At 40.3% G+C, this 24,304-nt stretch overlaps 1 protein-coding gene across 1 annotated transcript in view; it reads right to left on the reverse strand.

Moving 5' to 3' along the window:
• Positions 1-15,476: 15,476 nt before the first annotated feature.
• LOC138749786 (ADAMTS-like protein 3) overlaps positions 15,477-24,304 on the reverse strand; it is a 428,872-nt gene continuing 420,044 nt past the window's right edge. The window contains exons 27-29 of the mRNA XM_069911655.1: positions 22,511-22,620; positions 19,763-19,977; positions 15,477-19,541 (exon numbers count right to left, since the gene is read on the reverse strand). Of these exons, the coding sequence (XP_069767756.1) occupies positions 19,426-19,541; positions 19,763-19,977; positions 22,511-22,620 (441 nt within the window). The 3' untranslated portion in view covers positions 15,477-19,425. The remainder of the gene's footprint in view (positions 19,542-19,762; positions 19,978-22,510; positions 22,621-24,304) is intronic.

Below are 24,304 nucleotides of genomic sequence, written 5' to 3' on the forward strand. Positions count from 1 at the left end.
GCTGTCATACTCGCACTGCTGGTGTGGTTATTGTCAGTACAACTAGTTTTGGCAAAGCCTCCTGGATTTCCCTATTGGACCGGTGAATCGTGCTGCGATTGACCAACAGATTTCAACGGAACAAAACCTTGTTGTCCTATTGGAGGCTGCATACTCTGGAGTAAGGGACTCAAATTCAGTCTCCTCACCGCAAAGCACAAATTGAGTACGTCATTTACTTGCTAGGTCAAAGTTACCTGCTTGATTGGCATGCCCATCAACCTCATTTGATTTTCTTTGGACTTTTACAATCAATTTCCCAGTCTTTTCTTTTGTCTTTTTCACTATTTAGCACCATCACACCATAGATCTACAAACCAGGTTGTTACAAAGTAAACAAGATTTATTTTACAATGCTTGGAAAAAGCTGGGCTTCCACTTCCCACAAAGACATGGACAACAAAGGCATGGGCTGTGGAAGGCATGCATAATGGAAACGTACCTCAGTCACTGGCACAATTCTGGAGCTGTCTACCTGTCAGCACTATGGGGGGCTACTTCACCACCAAGTCCACAGCAGGGCAAAGTTCAGATTTATTGTCAGAGTACATACAAGATGCTGTCGATCCACGCTGATGAAGATCAAACTGCGCTGGGTAGGTCACGTCTCCAGAATGGAGGACCATCGCCTTCCCAAGATCGTGTTATATGGCGAGCTCTCCACTGGCCACCGAGACAGAGGTGCACCAAAGAAGAGGTACAAGGACTGCCTAAAGAAAGCTCTTGGTGCCTGCCACATTGACCACTGCCAGTGGGCTGATCTCGCCTCCAACCGTGCATCTTGGCGCCTCACAGTTCGGCGGGCAGCAACCTCCTTTGAAGAAGACCGTAGAGCCCACCTCACTGTCAAAAGACAAAGGAGGAAAAACCCAACACCAAACCCCAACCCACCAATTTTCCCTTGCAACCGTGTCTGCCTGTCCCGCATCGGACTTGTCAGCTATAAAGGAGCCTGCAGCTGACGTGGACATTACCCCTCCATAAATCTTCGTCTGCAAAGCCAAGCCAAAGAAGACATACATGACATCAGGTATAACCCTGAGATTCTTTTTCCTTTGGCGAGGCAGAATTACCACTTCTTGGTAGTGCAAAAAAACTGTACTCAAGAAGATATGTATACAAATAAAGAAATGTAAACAAACTGACCGTGCAATGCACAGACAAGGCAACAGATCTTCGAAGGGTTAATAGAGATGATCATTAAAAGCCAAAATTCACTGCCATCTGCATCCTATGAGTCAGGACAAAATGATGAGTCAGAATCCCCAGTGCCACATGTATACCATATTAAATTTGTTTCTACTGCTAATCGGAAATTCTTAAGACATAGTTGTTCATCTCAATCCATTATGGCTTCTGGTATATAACCATATAACCACTTACAGCACAGAACAGGCCAGTTCGGCCCTACTAGTCCATGCTGTAGCAAATCCCCACCCTCCTAGTCCCACTGATCAGCACCCGGTCCATACCCCTCTAGTCTGTTAGGTCTGCTTTGTTCATGAATGAGTGAGACAAACACCAGGCTGAGTCGAAATTAGGGTTCTTTGTTCTTTATTACCGGATTGTAACACTTGCGACTAAACATGTTAGTCGGAGAATGCATTCTGCCGTTATCAGCAAAATGGTGATTTTTTATACCCTTGGATATGTGCTTAGAACATCATCATATCATTACTTGTCCAATGACTAAAACTGTTGCTATCCTTTCCCTGCTAGCTTCCTGCCTCTCAATCCATCAATGTCTCTCTTATCTTGTAAGTACAAGGATGCATTCACATCTTGTTACAGCCCTGTACATTCCCATCTCATGATGTTTTACCTAACAGGAGTACAAGGACACCTCCCCTTCTTGTTACTGCCCTGTACAGGGTAACTCCCTACACATTCCCATCTCATGATGTTTTACCTTACAAGTCCCCTCCTATCCATGTAAAGATCCAGTTTTTCCTTAAATGTAACCAATGATCCCGCCTCGACCACGTCTGCCGGAAGCTCATTCCACATCCCCACCACCCTCTGCGTAAAGAAATTTCCCCTCATGTTCCCCTTATAATTTTCCCCCTTCAATCTTAAACCATGTCCTCTAGTTTGAATCTCCCCCACTCTTAATTGAAAAAGCCCATCCACATTTACTCTGTCTGTCCCTTTTAAAATCTTAAACACCTCGATCAAGTCCCCTCTCAATCTTCTACGCTCCAGAGAAAAAAGCCCCAGTCTGCACAACCTTTCCCTGTAACTCAGACCCTGAAATCCCTGGATATATCCTGGATATGCACATTAATAATGTTGAAACCAAAAAGATTATGAGATTGCAAAATTACCTATTTAACCTTTCTTAGGATGTTTTCCACCTCCATCACAGTGGATTGGCAGCGAGTGTAACCGCACTGTTCCCACAAGGTACCATATTCTACAACCTACTGGGTTAGCCTTTGTGAGATTGTAGAATATACACACAATCACTCGTTCTTCATGGAGTCGACCTTCTTTATTCTTCTCAGCCACTACAACTCTTTCTTTATCCCATAAAACCACCCGTCCAAGCCTGCTGACCTTTTTATTGGCTCTCGGCCACATGGGTGCTTGCAACGCTTTTAATCTCTTCCTCCTCCTGTGTCCCCTTTGCACGCTCACGGTCCATCACAGTGTACGCAACCCCCACGTTCTGACCCGCGCATGTGCATTACTACTCTCGTGTGTTGCCCCAGACACATCGCCAGCAGCGTCGAGCATTACTCCTGACGCATGTAAGTACACGTCCGCGTCAAGATAATGTATGTTCTGAGCACTATAACTTTAGGAGCCATATAATGATCTTGAAAAAGTGCAATTGTAAAATTTCCAGTGAAGGGATATTGGAACTGGCAGGAAAGTGGAGTAGAGGCCAATATCAGATCAGCCATGATCTTATTAACTAGTAGAGCAGACTGAAGATGCCCCAAACTCAAGAGTTAACTCCTGCAGTATATTTTCTTGTTTCGATTTGGTTAAAGCTTTCAAGATGTATGAAAAAATAGAATGATTTGTTAATTGGGGGTGTATGCAATGTGTGAAAAATAGGACACACTTCCACATGTAAGTTTGGGTTTTGGTTAGTTATTTTAATTAGGATGGTGCGTAACCTTTGTTAACTTGAAGTGTTGTGGGAGACGTAATAGAGCAGCTGAATGGAATATGGTAATGAAACACCCATGATCTAATTGAATGCTCAAATTCTTACATTGGTAAACAGTTTACATCTATCCTACAACTCCATGTTATTCATTGCAAACAGTGTGCAAGTTCACACCGGACAGACATTGTTCTTTAAATCAACTTTTTATTCACTTTGAAATACCAGTGTCAGGGTTCAGATATCTTTGATGACTAATCAGTGATTAAAGATGAATTTCCAACAGGCAGGGACATTAAAATATATTGTTATTTTTCTGGCGTTTTATTGATCCTGTCTTGGGAGAATAAGCTAAAATCTTACACTCTGACTGGCATATCCACAGATAAGTGAAATGGCTACTTAGGCCTTGGCACCACATTGAATCTATTCTTGGCACCACATTGAATCTAATCCTCCAAAAAAAGCCAAAATTAAATTTAAATATTTATCAAATTGAATTTGTGTTCATTGCTTTAGCAGTTGCTAGGACATGTATAGCAATATCATGGAAGTCAGAAATAAATTTAGGCTTGGAAAGATGGCGCGCTGAACTTCATACCATTACAGAAAATTACATAATTTGCAAGATAAATATCATGTATTTTTTGAAAATATCGAGCTCATATTTACAAAATTTTGGTTTGACTCTCTGAGGTCCTCACTTCTTGATAACCTCCAATAGAGTTTTCTGTATAAATGTTTTATTTCTTGGCATTCTCCAGTTTTTCTTCCTTTTCTCTCTTTTTTTTTCAGGGGCTGTGGGGGAACGGGGTGGGGGGGGGGGGAATGGGAGTATATTACCACATGTAATAATTTTTTAAAAATAGTTTACAATTGAATGCAATGTAATCATTTTGTGGTTTAAAATTTATAAATAGATTATTTTAAAAAATATCTATTCCTCCTACACTCCTTGAACAGCAGAGTGCAATCTTCCACTCCTGAACTACAGCCCTTTGAGATTCCACAACTCCACCACCAGCATTCTTCCCACTCTCTGCCCAGCAGCTAAATTCTGTAATTCTGATTCCTCCACAATAATGTTAGTGAATTTTCACCCCCACAATGCAAACCCATCTTCAACCCTAATTCGACGTGATGGACGTCTCAGCTTTGGGAGAAGATGTATTAGCAGCACACATTTGTAAAAGAAAATGTGGAAAGCCTGTTTTAGGGCCAGGTCTCGAGTGAGTTTGATGGGCTGGAAAAACAACTGTATAAATCTTAGCTTTTGACTTCAGGGTATACTAAAATTTCCATTTTAAAGTCAGGGGATTGGAAATGTGTAAATTAGACAGATTGTTAAAAGGAAAATGGTGTCAGAATATGCATGAAATTAACTATGATATGACATATTCAATGAAATAAATCTTTTCTAAATGCTGTAATTGGTTTAGACTTACCTGTGGGGCTCCAAAACTAGGCATATTAAATGAACTCCCCTCAGACCCGTTCGATCATTCTATAACCCATCATGATCTGCGGCTAAATTCTATATGCTGGTCTTTGCACCCGACCAATTTAATAATTTACAATTAGCTCTCATTATCCAATGTAAAATGAACTATTTGTCCTACAGATTTTTTTTTAGAGTTTCAAGGCCTTACCTCTTCAAATGCAATTTTTAATGATCCATCACCTTCAGCTAATACTTCACTAATTGCCTTTGGATATGCACATTAATAATATATCTGCAGAGATCCCCCTATTGACAATTTCACCTTCTAACACAGAAGAATATATTATTTTCTTGTTTATTTCACACCATGAAGTAAATAAACCAAATTCCAAGGCAGATTTATCTTCATTTGATTGCACAAGTACAACCTGACAAAACACCAGTCTTTGGCCCTCGGTGTGAAATGCGCCGACACACAACCAGACGTAACGCGCATATAGACAAATAATACACACGCAGGACAAGTAGTCAAAGATACAACTAGACTGCCCAGCGGGTTTCAGCAACCAATTGCCCACCACTTGATAATATCTATCAGAAACGCTGTCTGGGCAGGGTGAAGATGCCAATAATATCTCCTCCAAGCTATGGACTTTTTCCTCTTCTCCTATCCAGTCGGCGCTACAGGAGCCATTGCTCTCGAATCAGTGGGCTTAAGAAGGGCTTTTCTCTTGAGGCTGTGACCCTGTTGGACCTTGAATCACAGCTCTGAGTGGTACTCACATGGTACTCTCAGTACTTTTAGAATTGTTTGCTTGCTGTACGTTCTTACGTTTATTTGCATGTATTTGTATACAGCACTATTTTTTTTAAACCTCTGGTTGGATTCTAATTTGTATTTCATTGGCTTTGCATTTTACTGGGCTCAATGACAAGAAAGTTGAATCTAATCTAATCTAAGTAAACAAACATTTCATGAGAGACTAGGATGGTTTAGTAAGAGCAGTCCCTTTGGTCGTTCTGCACAATATAATCATCAGAAATAAAAGGCACAAAACAAGGGCATACGTTTTGCACAAACTGCTTTGCACAAGATGGCATCGACATATCAGGTCACTTTAGCCTTTCTCAGGGACCATCACTGGATGTGTCTTATCTCGATGACACTGCTGGATCTCTTGAGATGAGACAGAGGGACTGGGGAATCAGAGATCTGCTCCTGTTATGTGCCTTTTGTGGTCTTATTATTAATAATAATTAATAATCATATATTCCTCTTTGATGGCCTGATAATTGAGAATGTTAGAGTTTAATGATCAAAAATGTTCCCGTAGGAGAATGATGGATTATTTGCATTTTAAGTTATAAAGGTCCAATTAGGAATCACACTTAGGAATTCTTGCAAGTCTTTTAAATAGTATCATTTGTTCTGCAGCCAACCCTAGATGACTTTGGATGTACAAATTTTCATATTAAATTATTGGTATGAATTTGGATCATACAAATAAAACACTCGCCTTTCAAATGACAAAAACATGCATCCTGACCAACCCACAAGAACAAAAATCTTCTCTACATTAGTGTGACAGCTGGACTACATTATCAAAGTGTAATAGGAAAGAAAAAAATGTTATTTATTTTTTTAAAAAATAGACCTTGTATGTTGTCAATTGAGCATGGAAGTGGTGATTCTCCAATTCCTTTAAAAAGGAAGAGACCATTGCATTTTCGGCTGGGGTTGCAGGCTGTTACACTCCCATCCCCTATGAGCACCATCTTTCCGCCGGGATCACAGAATCATTTCTCTGAAGAAGAACTCGACCCAAGTTGTCACATTCGATTAGTATTGATTAGCCAGTCCAACATCTGGAGCAAGGAACGTTCTGCAAGGTATTTGACGAGATTCCATCAAAGCCTATTTGACAAAACCTGTCAAAAAGGCATGCATCCCAAGTAAATTCAGGCCCGAAACATCAGTTATCCTTTTCTTCCTATAGATGTTGCACAATCTGTTCAGTTTCTCCAGTACTTTTGTTGCACAATAAGTAAACTGGAATTTTTCTTCCAAGAGTAAAACAAAATGGATGAAGTATTTCCTGTAGGTCAGGGGTGTCAAACTCAAATTCACAGAGGGCCAAAATTAAAAACTTGGACTAAGTCGAGGGCCGAACTAAATATTTATTGAAAATTTTCAACAACATCTGCATGTTTTCTCTTCTTTCAACATATGTAATATTAAACTTTTTCTTATTAAAATAAATGTTTAATAATAGTTTAGGATAAACTCTTTCCAGAAGCATTAACAAATGAGAAATAAAATATTCAATAAATAATATTTCTCTGTAGAGGATTTGTCAAATGTTGCTAGTGTGCTGTCGAATAGTAAAATCTGAGGGCTATTGAGAATGTGGGAGAATAACATGATTCCTGAAACAATCAAATGGGTGACTGATTGTGGGCATGGACTCTAGCAGGGTTATTTGCCATGCCCTTTTTCCATTGGTACAGATATCCTTTGATTTACACACTTTTCAAGTTTTATGCCTAATGAGCTTGTATCCAGGTTCAGGATCATTTTTAACCAGGAATATATTTATCACTGTGACATGAAACTACTGGAAGATCATTTTATCCTGAGATTAAAGTTCATAATACTTACTCAGGCCTGTGTGCGGGAGGGCGGGGTTTGCGGGCGATTGGGTTGGACAACGACAGTGCGAGGGGCATCGGTTCTCGCTGCAGGGCGGCATCTTGGCGGATCAGCGGCCCCGTCACCGTGAGTCGCGGGTCGGCCTGCGGCAGGGAGGGGGAGTGGGCAATGGTCCTGGCGAGGTCAGGCCCCCCCTGAGTTTCTGCCGGACCCCCCTTGACCTGCTGAGTTTCTCCCGGACCCCCCTTGACCTGCTGAGTTTCTCCCAGACCCCAATTGACCTGCTGAGTTTCTCCCGGACCCCCTCCCCTTGACCTTCTGAGTTTCTCCCGAACCCCTCCCCCTTGACCTGCTGAGTTTCTCCCGGACCCCCTCCTCTTGACCTTCTGAGTTTCTCCCGGAACCCTCCCCCTTGATCTGATGAGTTTCTCCCGGACCCCCCTTGACCTGCTGAGTTTCTCCCGGACCCCCCTTGACCTGCTGAGTTTCTCCCGGATCCCCTTCCCTTGACCTTCTGAGTTTCTCCCGGACCCCTCCCCCTTGAACTGCTGAGTTTCTCTCGGACCCCCCTTTGACCTGCTGAGTTTCTCCTGGACCCCCCTTGACCTGCTGAGTTTCTCCCGGACCTCCCTTGACCTGCTGAGTTTCTCCCGGACCCCCCTTGACCTGCTGAGTTTCTCCCGGACCTCCCTTGACCTGCTGAGTTTCTCCCAGACCCCCCTTGACCTGCTGAGTTTCTCCCGGACCCCCTTTTCTTTCCGTGCCGGTGTCCCAGGACCTTTCCAGGGCAGTCTCCGCGCTCAGGACCGCGCTGGGATCCCGGTCAGTGGTAGAGGAGCAGGTGAGCGCGGCTAATCCCGATCCAGCCCACGCCACTCTCGAGATTGGCAGGGGGTTCCACCCTACCTGCCCGACCAGCCTCGCTCTCCACGTGTATTCCGGGCACCCGCCGCTGGTCCGGTGGGAAGGCGCAGAGCGGTCGGCGGCCGGCGCCCCCATCGCCCGGCGGGGAGCCTTAATCTTCCCTCCGGCATCCCGACTCCATCTGCAGCTCCAAGAAACGATGTTCCACTGGGGTTCCCGGTGATGGGAAGCGGCCTTGGCTTTCCCTGACACCGGCCAGGCCGCGCTGCGGTGGGCGGGGGGACACGACAGCGTGTTTATAAAACCACCCACCACTACTTTTCAAGGACCAGGATTTTTCTCTCTCTCACCCTGGGACACAGTGGTTACTGTGCATGCGCTATACTGGCGCGGCGGCCAGCGGGCCACCTCTAGTACATTTTTGATATGATCTTGCGGGTCAAATATAATTATATCGCGGGCCAAATTTGGCCCACGGGCCAGAGTTTGACATGTGTGCTGCAGGTGTTATTTCATCGTGGACTTTTTGGTTACAGTTTAAAGAGCATTTTAAAAAAGGCTTCATAGCTTTCAGTGATAAAAATAGTTGGGTGGCTATAGAACTAGCTAAAGCATCAAAAGCAGAATATTGTGCTAAATAGAGACAGATTTGTTCACAAGGTAGTGACCATCAAAGGATCTGTTTTCAGTCTTTTTGCTATGAGAAATAAAATGGCAACATTTAATCAGAGCTGTTTCGTTACAAGGTGATCAGAAGACATTTGCTGGGAACTTGCTGAATAAATAATGTGCAATCCTGCTCTTTGAAGCTTTGGGGATGTTTCTTCTCAAAACAAAGTACTTCTTTTCTGTCTCTTTTTGCCCTTTCTCAATCCAATCTCTCACCTGCACTGTTCTGCACCCATTTTGATTCAAATTCTCCTCTTTTCCTCAATCTTTAAATCTCTGTGATGTCATTGATTATTACCATTCCAGCCTTTTATGAGCTTACTGTTTCAGCTATGTGTACTGAGAAATGGTTTCTGAGTTGAAGAATGAGGAAAGGTCATTCATGAGGGATTCCAAGAAATGGCCTGGAGAGAAATAAAAACATTCAGGAGGAGGCCATTTGGTCCCTCAAGCCTGCTGTGCCATTCAATACATTTAAGCCAATAGTTCTCAACCATTTTTTCCCCACTTGAAGTAATCCCCTACTAACCACAGAACACCTATGGCATCCTTTTATTTTTAATCCCATATCCTTGATTCCCTTAATATACCACAAACTATCAAGCATCTATCTGCTCCAGCCAATTCTGATCCACTAACATAGACCTAAATGAACTAATAAAGCTGGAATGTGAAATCCCGAGTGGAGCTTTCTTTGAAGAAATGTGAGACGATTTAAAATAAAATAGATTAAAGAATCTTCATCATCAGCTGGGTGCAATTGTCATGGGCAGTAAGAGAAAATAAAGAATGATTGAACGCAATTGTTAATCTCCCCTTCAAAGCATCCAATCAATGGGCCCTGATTTGGAGCCAATGGTACCGTAAATTTAAGACGTCTTTCATCTGTATTGCATCACTTTTGGTTACCTTACTCCACAGTGTCGAGAGTAAACATCTATAGAAATGATGAATTGAAAAAAAACACACCATAAGAGTAGATTGAAAATAGAAGTGAGTTATTTGTACATTTACACATCTTGTTCACATTTCCAAACTATGAGGTAAGATATTGTTTCATCTTTTCAAAACTGATGAAGCTGCTAAATGAGTTTTGCGACTTCAGAAAATAAAAAGGAGAAAGGATTATTTGAATTGGATGATACTAAATAAAAATTTGTCTTAACTTTTTTTATCTTGGAGAAAATCAGAAAATAAATGTGGGGTATAAAAAAAAGAAAAATATCCTTTTAATGGGGTAACTTCTGGGAACAAAATATTGAACACATCTATCATACCAGCATCAATAACTACAATAAGCTCCAAGCAGTATATTTTATAAATCATATTCATATTGTTTGCTAAGACACATGTTATATATTTGACTTTTTCTATGCACTTTTGACCCTTTGCCATCATTCTTTGGTTAAGGAAGTTCTGAAGCTCACAGGGTTAAGAAAGCAACTGTAGTAAAGTGACAAATGTCAGCCTTCCCGAAGGTGCATCGCAAACAAAAATCCAGTGATCTTTGCAGATATGAACCGCTGTGAGTTCATGCCGTTTCTGGCCTACAACAGTGTGATGTAATTATTTTGGCCGAGAAGCCAATCATGGTGAAGAATTCTCCCAGCAAGAAAGGTCAAGAGTACAACATTTAACTGGTTTCTTAATGCAGTGTGTTAAATAAAGGTTGGGATATCCATAGTAAATTATGGTTAATGTTGAAATCAAGAATTGGTTTTCGTTGAGTGATGCAGTTGTTATATTGGGGAATTATAATACACACATTGAAATTGCGTTTAAGGGCCAAACTATGGGTTTGTGTGTCATTATGTAATCATAGTTCATTTAACAAGGCTAAATATTTCAGTTTTTTTAAATCATGGGAATCGATAAAGGGTTACTGTTTCGTAATCAGCAGAAGGCAACAATATGCCATCTTACCCATAAACAGAAAATTATTGACAACATGCTAGCTTTTGCAATTAAAAACGTGGAAAAATGCAGGTGCTTGAAATGGTCAAGTCACCATTCTGTGACTTTGTTCGCTGCATTTAAACCAACTTTAACAATCTTGAATGCCCCTGAACTTCAGGAACATTGAGAAAATCTCAACTGCCTTGCGGTCGGTCAAAGATTTTTAGGGCAGGGCTGATTCTAACCTATCCACTTCATCAGAATACAGAGGGTTCTGGTGCTGATTGGGTCCAGGAGACTGAAGGCCAGCAATTTCAACCTTGCAAATCTCAAGCAGGCATGTGCAAAATAATTAGGAGCGCAAGTGGACAAATGTGACGAATGGGATCTAAATGATCTAACTGGGGGATAAATCCATTGGAGTGATAAGTTAAGTGAATGAAGTGACCTCTATCATTATTAAAGTGTCCGACAAACTGCCATTACGTTTCACATCCAGCAGGGGTGCGGTGCTGCGGCACCTCCATGTCGCTGTTTTGGGTGAGCTCCAGCACCTAAAAAATTAGCACTGCACCCTCCGACTTCTAGTGGAGCCACAGTGAGCATCATGGGTAATATCGTAGCACATCTACGGATTTCATTTGATTAATTAAAAAATATATTAAAACCTGTCCTTACAGTTACTGTTTGATGACACAGGCAATATCAGAATGTCTCTTTCTTTGCACAACAAGATTTGGTGAAGCAGCGGCAGTAAGGTTCCATGAGGCAATGGAAAGCAACTTCCAATGACAGACAAGACTTAGCAGTCACATGGTCCTGAGTAACCAATTCTAGCTACTTACTCTTCCACACCTGACATCAGTAAAATGTAGACAACGTGGTTGATACACACTAATAATGACTCCAAAAGCTGAGTGAGGAACGATGGGCTTCAATACAACTCCGTGTGCTCAAATGAGGGGTTTATAGCCGGGTCACAGGTGGAGGGGTTACAGGGGATTGAGTCATCAGTGGGCGGGCCAGCAACTTATATAGAACAGTATATCACCATATTGGTCAAAAAAAGCCAATGTCATTACCCTATGTTTCTAAAATATTTTATGGATTTCAGTTATAAAACATGTTGATCTAAGATGTATATGATTCATTTAGTGGACGTGTAAGTCGTTTCATGGTTATCGCTCCTGGGGGAAAAGGAGGTGAGAGGGCATTTTGAAGGCTGGCAAGAATCAGCAAAGTCCAGGGTCAGGTGCCACTTGCTGTGCTGTCATTGGTTAGTTGGTAAATGGGCACACCTTTGCACATGTGGTGCTTGACTTCAGCAGTAGCACTAGAGGGAGCTGATGGGCAGAAGGATACAGTCTACAAACTAGTTTGACTTGTGCTGCTTGGAAAGTGGAAGGGCCAGGATGCGTAATGTTTTGCTATCTGAAAACCACAGTTGGAGATGTATAACATAAACACTGAAGAGGGGTAATGTTTGTTCATCTTTGTTCAATGTTTGTACATATGCATCATATCTTAGTGAAGTAGCTTTTTTTAGATTCACCTGGATAAGAAAATCAGATTAGGGTTTCAAGCTTGGGTTGAATGGTTTCTTGGAGATTCAATCACATCCAGCCTCTCTCTCAAAGAATAGCTAATATTTACATGGTTGGTGCCAGTGAAATCATATCTAAATGATTTCATGCTAAGGAAATCCCATCCAGCACCAATCACTGACAGGGTTACATCATATTGAACTAGCGCCAAGAGAAAGGCACCTTAATGAGAGCCAACGCATGGGAAACTGTAAACCAGTGTTCAAATAACGTACCTTAATTTCTTTCAATTTCCAGAGGTTTTGCTCTCGGTTATTCTTGATGTTAATCTTGGGTGCAACCAAGTTCTACTTGCTTCTAAAGACTTGTTCGTTCTCCTCAGTTAAACTATTTCTATTTCCAATAATTCCGCTGAACAAAGTAACAAAGGGAGCTGTATTTGGTCTTTTTTTGGTAAAATAATTTGTTGATTGACCAGTTTCTGGTGGGGATATTTTACCTATAGCATCAGAAAGCCAAATAATCTGATGCAATAAATACCCATAATTTTTAAAACAATAAATTTTCTTCAAGTAACTCTGAAAGCAAAGCGACTGGTAGTGAGCAGGTGTTATTCTCGGGTGCTGTGGAAGGAGCAGATTGAGAGCGTCTACGAAAATGAATGGGGCATGAGCTACAATGTTGATGCCACATGAGGAATGAAGGCAATGTATTGATTTGAAATGCCTTAGAAATGTGTGATAACGTTGCAAAAAAGAGTCTGCAACATGGTGTTAATTTAATTAATTTTAATTAAAAAAAAATTTTGGTAACAGGCCCTTTTGGCGCCCATGCCACTCAATTACACCTAATTGACCTGCAACCCCCAGTACGTTTTGAACGGTGGGAGGCAACCGGAGCACCTGGTGGAAACCCACGGAGACACGGGGCGAACGTACAAACTCCTTACAGACAGCGCAGGAACCGAACCCTAGTCCTAATCACTGGCTCGGTAATAGCATGGCGTGCTGCCCTTGAACTTATCCATTGTTTATTTTATCAGAGGTGGAAAGGAGAAAGCAGCCAACCCTTTAGCAAAACAATTTGTCATTGAAATGAGGTTGCCTATATTAATTTTAGTAGTTTGATTGTCTTGGAGATACAGCATGGATAACGATCCTTCAGGTCTCTGAGTTCGTGCCAAACACCCATTTATATCAATCCGATATTAATCTAATTTTTTATTCTCCCCATATTTTTAATCAACTTCTCCCAGATTCTGACAGTCATCTCCACACCAGGGGCAATTTACAATAGACAACCAACCTAGATAATTCAAGGATGGGGGAAATCAGCATACCGAATGAAACCCCCAAGGTCCCAAAGAGAACATGCAAACTCCACCCTTGGTTTTGAGTTATGTGGTGTATTCTGTCCTTAGTGTGTGTTTCGTCTACACGCTTTATACAGATAGCGAACATTATGCGGAGTAATTATTCAGAATCAACCAGTAACTGCTGACGTGGAGCAGATGTTTCATCAAAGTACATGATGTGTCATAGTGGCTGAATCGATAAGCCGCATGAAACTTCCCTTCCCCTTCTATCTGAGCCCCTTTTCTTCACTCTTTTAACACTGAGATGCAGGCATTAACAGATCTATACCAATGCAAAGATAGGCATCTTGTAAAGAGTAACAACTCATACCAGAGAAATTCTTCTAAATCATAAGGACATGAGATATTGGTGGTTAAAAGATCACTTTTATTAAACTTCAGTTGAACAAAAAAAACCACACAAACTGGATTACAAAGGAAGCACAAATATTGTTTCCATGATTATATATCAATACAAATGTGAGATAATTGTTGTTTTGAAAGCCTAAAACAAAGTTTTACAAAATATATGAATATTCAATGTCTCTGCATTTACAGCTCTAAGGCTATGAACCAATTTTGGAAACAGTCTGTATAACCCCAAGTTGCTCTGTATAACATCAGATGGGTCCAAACGTTTGTGAGCCTTATCCGAGTATTTGCATCATATACAAAGTGAGTAACTACACTCTGAATTATGGAAGGTCCTGTATGTAAAGTTGCAAGGTGGTGTGGCAGCTCACTCTTTTGGACAAGAATATGAAGCTCGAACCTTCTGTTCTGCATATGACCCCGAGACACTTGCACAAGGTTGGGTAGCGGATCGAACAGAGCTGCTTCACATCCTCAATGACCCAACTTCAATCCTGACCTCTGATGCTACCTGTTCGCCATGATTGCTCTGGGCCCTCCAGTTTCCTACCCCCACCCCCATCCCCTCAGCAAGTCTGTGAGTGGCAGCATCTGGGGGAGTTGAAAGGCGATTAAAATGGGATTAAGTAAAGAACGGTGTTAAATGGAGCACTGATGGTCAGCACAAACTCAATGAGCTGAAAGGCCTGTCTCCATGTTTATTTACTCTATTATAATTGCGCACAAAACCCTTTCCCTCACAACCTACCATTGGAGAGCAGAGGAAGACCAGTTGGAAAGTAGATTGTGGGGAGGAGAAGTGTTTGGTCACTGTAGGGAAAAAAATGATGAAGGTTGGGGTAAAGGAGGGGCTGTCTGACAATTAGCAAAGCCAAGGTGTAGTGGGGAGGGGGGGGGGGAGAATGAGATCCACGGGGCCAAGGTTACATCAGCAGGGATGGGTTTGGAGGCAAGAAGAAAAGAGGAGATGCAAAGAATCTGACTGAGGAAGCTCAATGTCTTATACTTTCCAGGAAGAGTTGAAGTGCAGCCAGGTTTTGGGAAAGATTCACTTGTGCAATGCCTGAACATAGCATTAGATGAGAGAATTTCTAGCCCAGTGTAAGTAGTAATGGACAGGGTTTCATTAAAAAATATGGACACAGAGCAATAACAAATTGGGAATGAGAGCTGAGCCAAGAGCTAGAAAGGAAAGTGGTCCAAAGGTAGATTGTATTGCGTGATTTGTTCTGGCACCCAACAAGGGAAAATGAATAAATACATTACTGGTTTGTTATGTGACATTCCAAAAATTCAACTAGGCATTTCCTTGCAGGACTAATATAATTTCCAACCTAAATTATGTAATTTCTCAAAGTACAGCAGAAGAAATTAGTCCGTATAGCCCTGATAGAAATCTAGATTTGTAACTCCTGGGCCAACTAGTCTTTGTAGTTACTGAAACTTTGCTCACTCTTATTCCCAGGAACATCAACTGCACCTCCACCTGTTAAATCTTCCCCCTCCTCCAGTCACCCCCCCCCCCCACTTAGTTCATCCTTCTAACCAATCCAAGTACAGACATATTCCCCACTATCACTTTCAACTTCCCTCCCACTTAACAAAGGACTTTTACATAATTGCTGTCTTAGGCATCTCTCTCATTCCCTTTCCCTTAGTTCTTGCACTGATCTCCAACAACCGATCTCACACTTGTCTATGCATACAATCATCAACCCTTCCCAGGCCCACGTCTCTCACTTCCTCAGTTTTGGTTCCATCTTTTTGTCACTGATAAAAAGCTATAAAGCTTTAAGTGGTTCTGCTATTCTGATTGATCCTTTGTCAAACCAATTGTTGGTTAATCCAATGAGAACTCATTAGAACCAGGGGCATATATTTTGTGAGCAAAATTCTCTCAGTGAAGTCAATACAGCTGTTAAAAGTGGAACAAAGGAAGGGGTAGGGGGTAGTTTTGGGAAGTTCTTCAAATGAGCTCATCAGAAGATCAGATAGACTCTCATGGTAAGAAGAACAAGCAAAAAGGAAATGTAGCCAGGAAAACACAGCAGAAGAATATCTATGTTCTAAGTAATATCCTTTCTCAGTCAAAGGTTTTGGAGAGTTAATAGAGAAGAGAGAACATTCCTATGTAAGAAATTGAGACCAAATAAAATGTTTATATTCTGATTTGGGATTTTTGCCTCACTGAAATATAAACCCTCAGAAATGCAGAAATCTACCAGATAGACCAATGCATCAAGGACCAGGTTGATAGGAGTTGGTGTGCCTAATTTTCAAGGCCTACTGGCTATGCAGAGCCCATGGGTAGCACTTTAGATACGTCTTACATTTAAACCCTAACCCAGGGAGAGCTTCATTACCAAGTTACGTGCATTTCTATGTCTGGAAAAAAAAGACAATTTTGATAAGTGCTTAACATAGTTACTAGCATTTTAACTTTAAATAGGAAGTGAAAAGTAACTTCGAAAAGAAGCTTTGGTAGTAAATAAGTCCCAGCAAAAATACTCTTTATAACACACAATGTACAGTATTCAGTATTGCACTTCATAACAGAAAATAAATATGTACAGGTAATATGTTACAATTTTTTTTGTTTAATTTATGGACAACCTTTTGCAAAAGGACAAGACCCATCAATTCTTTGGAGAATGTAAAATCATCTTCTTCTGGGAAAAGACCAACTTAAAACAGCTGTATTCAGAAACATAACTGGAGGACTTGGAAATGCACAAATGTGAATCAATGTTAAATGTTTACCACTGCCTATAATACTGTTACCCTCAATAAGCCCTATTGCTGAACACCTAAAAGCCCTATTGCTGAACACCTAAAAGCCCTATTGCTGAACACCTAAAAGCCCTATTGCTGAACACCTAAAAGCCCTATTGCTGAACACAAATAATTATTTATCAACTGAGTTTCAGCAAAATTATTGTACTTGTCTAATTTATATTGTTCAAATTAAATTTAATACACAATTATTAGTGACCATACGTTTACTAGATTAGTTTATATTTTTTGCATATTTCCTCTAAGTTTATTTATTTTAGTAAACTGGCAGCAAAATGATTTCTTACATTCACTCTTATTTCATCTTTTTTTCTTCTTCTTTATCCCTTCAGTAAAGGGAAGATGATTTTGAAATTTGCTGTGTTGTGATGCCATATTGTACTCACGAAACAAAATTAAAATACTGCAGTGTATTTTGATGCATTGTCTATTGTTCCTGTCAAGAAAGAACTCAAGGATACTTTGAGTTATAAAGAAAATAAAATATAAGGTTGGACTCATTATTTAAACACAATGAATTTCTTGTAAGATGCAGAGTGCTGGTTATTGCAGCAATATTACACTAGCTGTTCTGTACTTTTAAAACATTTACAGAACTATTCAGAGCCGGTCTGTACTTTGCCAACATATTTTTTGCTGCTATTTATTTTAAAATTTGCTTTCCACATTTGATTTTCTGATTATGAATATATTCTGTCATCTTCTTTGCAGTCAAAAATGAATTTTAATAAACCTCAGCAGGGCTATACATTAATTAATGTTTCTGGGAAACACATGGACCAGTAAAGGTTAGTTTGAAATACAAAACATGAAGTAATATTCCATTAATGACATCAGTTTACTCAGATCTATGCTCCGACACAGATTGGCAACATGTACTGCGAAGATGAATGTTGATCTACACCGACTTCCCTGTACGATAAGTCTCTGAAATTTACTGGAGTGGGTGGAGGAAGTATGTGTGCAAACATACCAGCTGAAGGGTAACCACATTAGGAAAGAAAGATCGGAGTCACTTGAGTATATCTGATTCACCAGTGGAGGAACTGTGCTTGGAAGCACATCATATAATGAATTGTTCCCTTGGCTTCAGGAGAATGAGAAACCCTTTGAGAATAAAATTAGTTGGAATTGAATCATATAAAAAATGTAAGGACTATATGCCTGTTATGTTCACACATTATAAATAAGGGAAATCTGAGCTTTATTTTGAGAGTCCATTACTCATCAAGTTGTTGTAAGAACTGAGGGGGAAAAAGTTTCAAATGCACATTCAAGGTTTAAAATGACAAATTTAGCAGGAAAATATGCTTTCTTTCCAGGTGACCTTAATGAGACTCTCAAGGAAATGCCTGTGTTCAATTGATTCACGAAACTGTACTTGAGTGCTTTTGCAAAAGTTGAACATTTGATTTTGGTTTTTTTTATGGGGGGGTGGAATTCAATCAATGAAATCAAATTCATTTTTTATCTGTTGTTTTTGCAAGAATTCTACACTGAAAATGTCAGATATATGGGCAATGCCACATTCAAAAGTTACTTTGACCTTTGATTTTTTTTTTAAAAAGAGCTGACCCTCAACTTCCACATTCTGATTCTAACCTGTTTAAATCCTGAAAATGATATGCAAATACAAAGGCGAGGCATTGATTCTCAGCTGCAATTTTAGTTGAAAACTGAAAGGTCAACAATTAGCAGTAAACCTGAGGATAGAGATTCTCCAGAGGCAGAAATGTTTTGCATTTATTTGAATATTTCCTTCTCTATTTTTGTGCAATGCAAAATGTACTCACCATTAATTCATACGATTAAATTTGTGATCATTTTCTTAACAGTGGTAATTTAATTCTTTATCTTAAAGGGTCTTTTTGAGTCAAGAAATAAACATTGTTATCATGGGTGTTGCAAATGGAGAAAGGTTCCTATGTGACCATATTAAAAACGTAATGTGGCAGCTCAAACTAAAGAGAATTGGTGAGATTATCTGTTAAATATTTTCCCTCAAGCATAATTTACCTCTGACTTTTTGTCTCTTTACAATCAAGAACAATTCGATGCTTTCCCTTTGCTAACACTTGACGGCAGTGCAGGCTGCGTTGGTAACAGCTAATTCACTGATCGGATTTCATTCAAAGGTGGGATTCACATTGCTAATAGGTCTTCCTTAAAGTAGCTATCCAAGGTAAAAAAAAAATGTGAACCACAAAATACTTTATTCCCATGTTCATTTTCATCCACAGGTCGAACAAGTCTGCAAGATCAGACGTAATTTGAAGTAACGAGAAAGGATAAACACTCTTGCCAGTAGCCCAACCCCCCACCCCACCCCCTTAGTTGGAAAGCTTTTCCTTGCCTTCACTAAAAAACCCACCTGAAAATGTTTGTTCTCTTGGTGGCAGTGTTAATTCACATGATACAATCTAAATCCTGCGCGTTGAAGAATACATGGGCAGAACAAGTCCATAGTAGAGTTGAGCAGTTCTTCCCCCAAAGGATCAGCTGCCTGCATATTTGACTAAAATAATAAACAGCAAGGAAACCTTTGGACCAGCAGATTTACAGCACAATTGAAATATTTTCCCCAAGTTCATCTTAGATCAGATTCTACTGCATTCAGTTAATCTCCAGAGTTCTCCATAAATCCATTCACAGTCTTAATACTCCAGCAAACCAGTGGCATCTTATCAGTTAGAGATTTCTGCAGGAATCGCAGCACCTGTGTTTGTAGGTGTTCAAGTGGCACAGCATCAGGCGTTTCACCAGTCCACAGTAGCGCATTGTGTCCATGCATTCTCCATCAGAAGCTGGAAGCAACACATCCAAATCTAAATAACTGACACGTCATCGGGATGAGGTGAAGAAAACAAAAACTTCATTCACTTTTTCCATTTGCCACTTACTTATCGCAAAACTGTAATGAGATCCCAGCATACCAGACAAAAGCTAAATTCTTCCAGCACAAGGTTTTTTTGCTTGTCGTGCAACATATTTTTTTATTTTTGACCAAAAGTGGAAATGTACTTACTGTCACAAGAAGTTAGATTGCAATGTTGCCATGTGACTGGCCGCCTCTTCCATCCACAAAACTGATCCGCCACAACTTTGTTGTTTTTGTTATGGATACAAGCTACTTGTCGAGACTGGAAACCACTTCCACATGTGGCTGCACACTGTCTCCAAGGCCTTGTTCTCCAATGCACATTACACCTCTCTGATTTACATCGTCTTGCAGAAGGAGATCTGTGGATTGCAAACATTATTACTGTAGAAACCCTGGTATCCGGAATTCAAGTGGCAGCCCCAAGCAACTGGCAAAAAGAAAATCCAAGAAAATAAATTTAACATTTTTAAATAAGTAATAATAAAAAAAGATTTTAAAAAAACCGTTAGCTTAAAATTGTAAACGTAAATGTTCTCTGAAGTAACGTGTAAACCTTTGGTGAAGATGGGAGCAAATATTCGGCCCAGCGGAGCGCCTGGGTCGTGCCTTGCTCATAGCGGCTGTTTGAATAAAGTTGTGTGAAGCAATTGTGTTGCCCAGAATGAAGAACTGGTTGATGCTGCTTGTTGCAGTGTGGGCTCTCTTAAAGTGTCCTCTTATCCCTGTTTAGTAATTGTGGCCCTGGTCAGAAGTTTTATCTATAAACTTGGGGGAGGGATGGTTAATTATCTTTTATGTTATTGTTCATCTTTCAGGAGGCTGTGTGGAGGGGGAGGAACCTGCAGATGGAGTGACGGTTAAATGTTTTCAAGGAATATGACTGAAAACAAAGTAAAATGCTTTAAGGTTCATATATTTATGTAAGTGAAGCTTGTTCAGTGTAAGTACAATATTGTACTTTTGTCTTTTAAACTATTCTTAATACATATGTATGGGTTAGGCATTGTAAGTCTCAAGAAACTAGAAAACATACTTATCCAGCATCCACCAATCCCTGTAGGTTCTGGATACCAGGAGTTTTATTGTATAATTTAGAGCAGCTGAGGATGGGCAGCTTGAATAGATTTGTCCTTTGTGAGGTGTACATAGTGGTGTAACTAAACAGCAGCATATATTGCAGAACATTCCTCACCCTTGAAGACATTTACTTCCATGGTGAAAATAATTTGTCTTGTTTAGTTGAGTTAATGAGTTACGGACATACACATTGTACAGTGTACACATGCACTGAAATTCTTACTTGTTGCAGCCAAACAGTTATATGGTAAAAGAGACAATTATATGGTAATTTAATACAATAGCATGTATTAAATTAAAAAGAGACAATCAATTAAAATAAAACAGATAATAAATATCCACAGCCACTACTGTCCAAGGAGAGAAGTGGTGTTCCAGTGGTGCAGATGACCCTTTTCGTGGTGTTGGAGTATTTTATGATTAATGTAGTCAAAGGAGGATCAATAGCCTGATGGTCAATGGAAGTTAAAAAAAAACTATTCATGAAAGCAAGAGACATTGTAGCCAAAGGTAGCAGTGAGAAGAGATTGTGACTAGGGTTATGGTCTTGATTGCCTTTATGAGGCAGTATTGAACTTGTCTATGTTTGCTACTTCTGTGATCCGGGCCACCTGAATTGCTGAACCAGGCAGTAATGCAACCAGTCAGTATACAGTAGATAACAACAGTCCACCTGTGGATAGGAGTGTTCGACAACATGCCAAATCTCCTCTGATTTCTTTAAATGAAGGAGGCCAAGATCAAAAACTCTGATCTAAAGTTCCATAAGTTCAAACGAAAAAAAAATGTATTGATTTACTTGTTCACGGTAAATTTGTGGACCAGATACTGACTGCCATCATAGACACACAACATCTCCTCACTTGTCAGGAAGGTACAATTGCGACTATACTTCCTGAGAAGACTATCAGTTACCATCATGTCAACCTTCTACAGGAGCCCTACTGAGAGTGTCCTGCCTGGTTGCATCACAGTGTGGCATGGTGGAAAATGATTGGAGGCCAATTCACAGGACCATAAAAGTGGCAGAGAGTTTCACTAGACTCTCCCTTCCACCCCCCCCACCCCCCACCAATGTGATCTGCCTGGATCGTTGCCTGAACAAGGCACACAAAGTTGTTGAGGACCCCTTTCACCCCACGCACAGCGCCTTTCAGCCACTCCCATCGGGAATATCAACACCAGTACCATCAGGCTGAAAAATAGCTCCTTCCCACAGTCAGTGAGAATGATGAACGATCAAAGGAAGTGCTCACACTGACCATCTGAGAGTATCACAGTTACAAAACAGCATATATTTATTTATGAATACTTGTCCTGCATGTGTATTGTTTATCCATATGTGGGTAATGACTGCTTGTAGGTCTGCATGTTTTGACAGGAGAACTGCTTTTGTCGGGTTGTACTTATGCAATCAGATGATATATAAACTTGACTTTAAAACAGTCTGACCTCACCAAGGATCAAACAGGTGCTAGACACTTCCTATCAATATTATCGGAATATTTTATCCCTATAATTAGTTATTTACAGAATATAATTTGCAAATCTTTTGTGCTTTAGTTTCTACCAAATTCCAGATTAGATATCATTAACTTCTTGATATTCATTGTACAAGTTAAAAGAAGTTAGTTCTGGTAATTTGAAACTGCTGTTGGTCAAGCTCATATTATATCAGCATTTTTGCTTGTTGAATTTTAATGCTGAAGTTTTCATTTTCAATTATTCCCTGCTTTTCGAACGTAATTAACAATGTTGTCACAACTGTTATTATGTGGAAAATTGCCACAGATTGCAATGATGTTCCCATAATACCTCTCTGTTTTCATGCAAGAGGACCTTGCAGCTGACGTTCCATTTGGATAGCGACATACAACTTGGCGGTGCTGGACAGCAATGCCGTGACCCACACAACGGCCAGAACACTGTCAAACAAACGAGTAAAAAAAAAAGTTGCCAGGATTTAAAAAATGGTCATAGACACATTTGATTCCAAATTACAAAAACTCTATAAAATTGGTACTAGCACATCAAATGCAAATCCAGAAATCTTGAAAATCATCTATAAGCTTTATTCTTAAAATGTGTGTTTTGGATGTGTTTGGAAAGAGATTTATTGCTCAAGGGAATAGCCACACTTAAGGATCCAAGTATGGCAGCCTATGAAATATTGAACATAGAACACTGCAGCACATTACAGGCCCTTCAACTGTCGATGCTGTGCTGACCTATATATTCGTACCAAAATAATTCAAGAAATCTACACCCTTCCTACCTCATGACCCGATAATTTTCTTCATCCATGTGCCTGTTTAAGAGTCCCTTAAATGCCCCTCATGTTTCAGCCTCCACCACCATCCATGGCAACTCCCTGTGTAAAAAGATCCTTACCCCTGACGTCTCCCCTAAACGTTTCTCCCTTCACTTTGTTAAGACGCCCTCTGGTGTTTGCTACTCCCACCCTGGGAAAAAGGTGCTGGCTGGGTACCTTATCTATGCCTCTCTATGAAGTCACCTCTTATTCTTCTAGGCTTCAAAGAGAAAAGTCCCCGCTCTGCTAACCTTGCCTCATAAGACTTCATTTCCAATCCAGGCAACATCCTGGTGAATCTGCTCTCCAAGACCTCCCGCCTCCTTCCTATAATGTGGCGACCGGGAGTGAATGTAGAGATATATGGAGATGCAAATTAGTGGTGAATTGATGGATCCACGATGCTATAGTCAAAAATAACATAATAAAAACTTAGATTGGACGAGAAATCCCACACATGCAGTTGGTTATGTTTCCACCAGCCTGTGTGTGCCTTTTGTAAATGGAATAATGACAATAACAGAAGTCATTTGTCGCAAAAGGGAAGAAGAGGATGAAAGCGGTCAGTTCAGCACTAATAACAGTCGTACGAACTTCTGACTTCTCTTGTCAATACCAAGATAACTAACATATATTTAGCATTAACATGTAGTACACTAAAAATTACATTTGCTGACAGGATAACCTACCAAAATGGCAATGCCAAGGTGAACTCTATTATTGTTATGCACTTGTATCTTATTGCACTGAATGTCTATTCTCGCCAATGTCAAAAATAGGTCTGACCTGCATGCCCCATTATGTTTCCTCTTTCACATGTCTTGCTGATGTGAATCAGTTGTCAGTTCCTTTCCCTTGCAGTTTCTAAACATTGGGGTACCTTCGCATGAACCTCAACCCAACCTCAACGTGCCACGGACTTTCCAGCAAGTGTTTCCAGGGATTAACTCTGCCTCAGCAGGTTAATCTTTTCAGTCGCAGCTCTTAAAAGAGCATAATTTTCAGAAAATTATTTGGACTAAGTGTAGCAAATTGCTGTTAATGTCCCCAGTAGTAATGATTGGTATGTACAGGTGCAGAATGATGACAGATTAAATTGTTGGCATCACCTAACACCAGATGAAGGCTTTTGCTTCCAATATTATATGCGGCCTGTGGAACAGAGGAGCCCCAGTATATTTAAATTTAGGATTTTTGATTTTATTATTGCAATTGACATCACTGTTCTCAGAGAAACGCAGCCATTCATACATCAACACCAGGGAGATGTATTATTCTCCTCTCACCTCAATAAATAA

The sequence above is a fragment of the Narcine bancroftii genome, chromosome 14, assembly GCF_036971445.1.
Source record: "Narcine bancroftii isolate sNarBan1 chromosome 14, sNarBan1.hap1, whole genome shotgun sequence".
Taxonomy (NCBI): Eukaryota; Metazoa; Chordata; class Chondrichthyes; order Torpediniformes; family Narcinidae; genus Narcine; species Narcine bancroftii.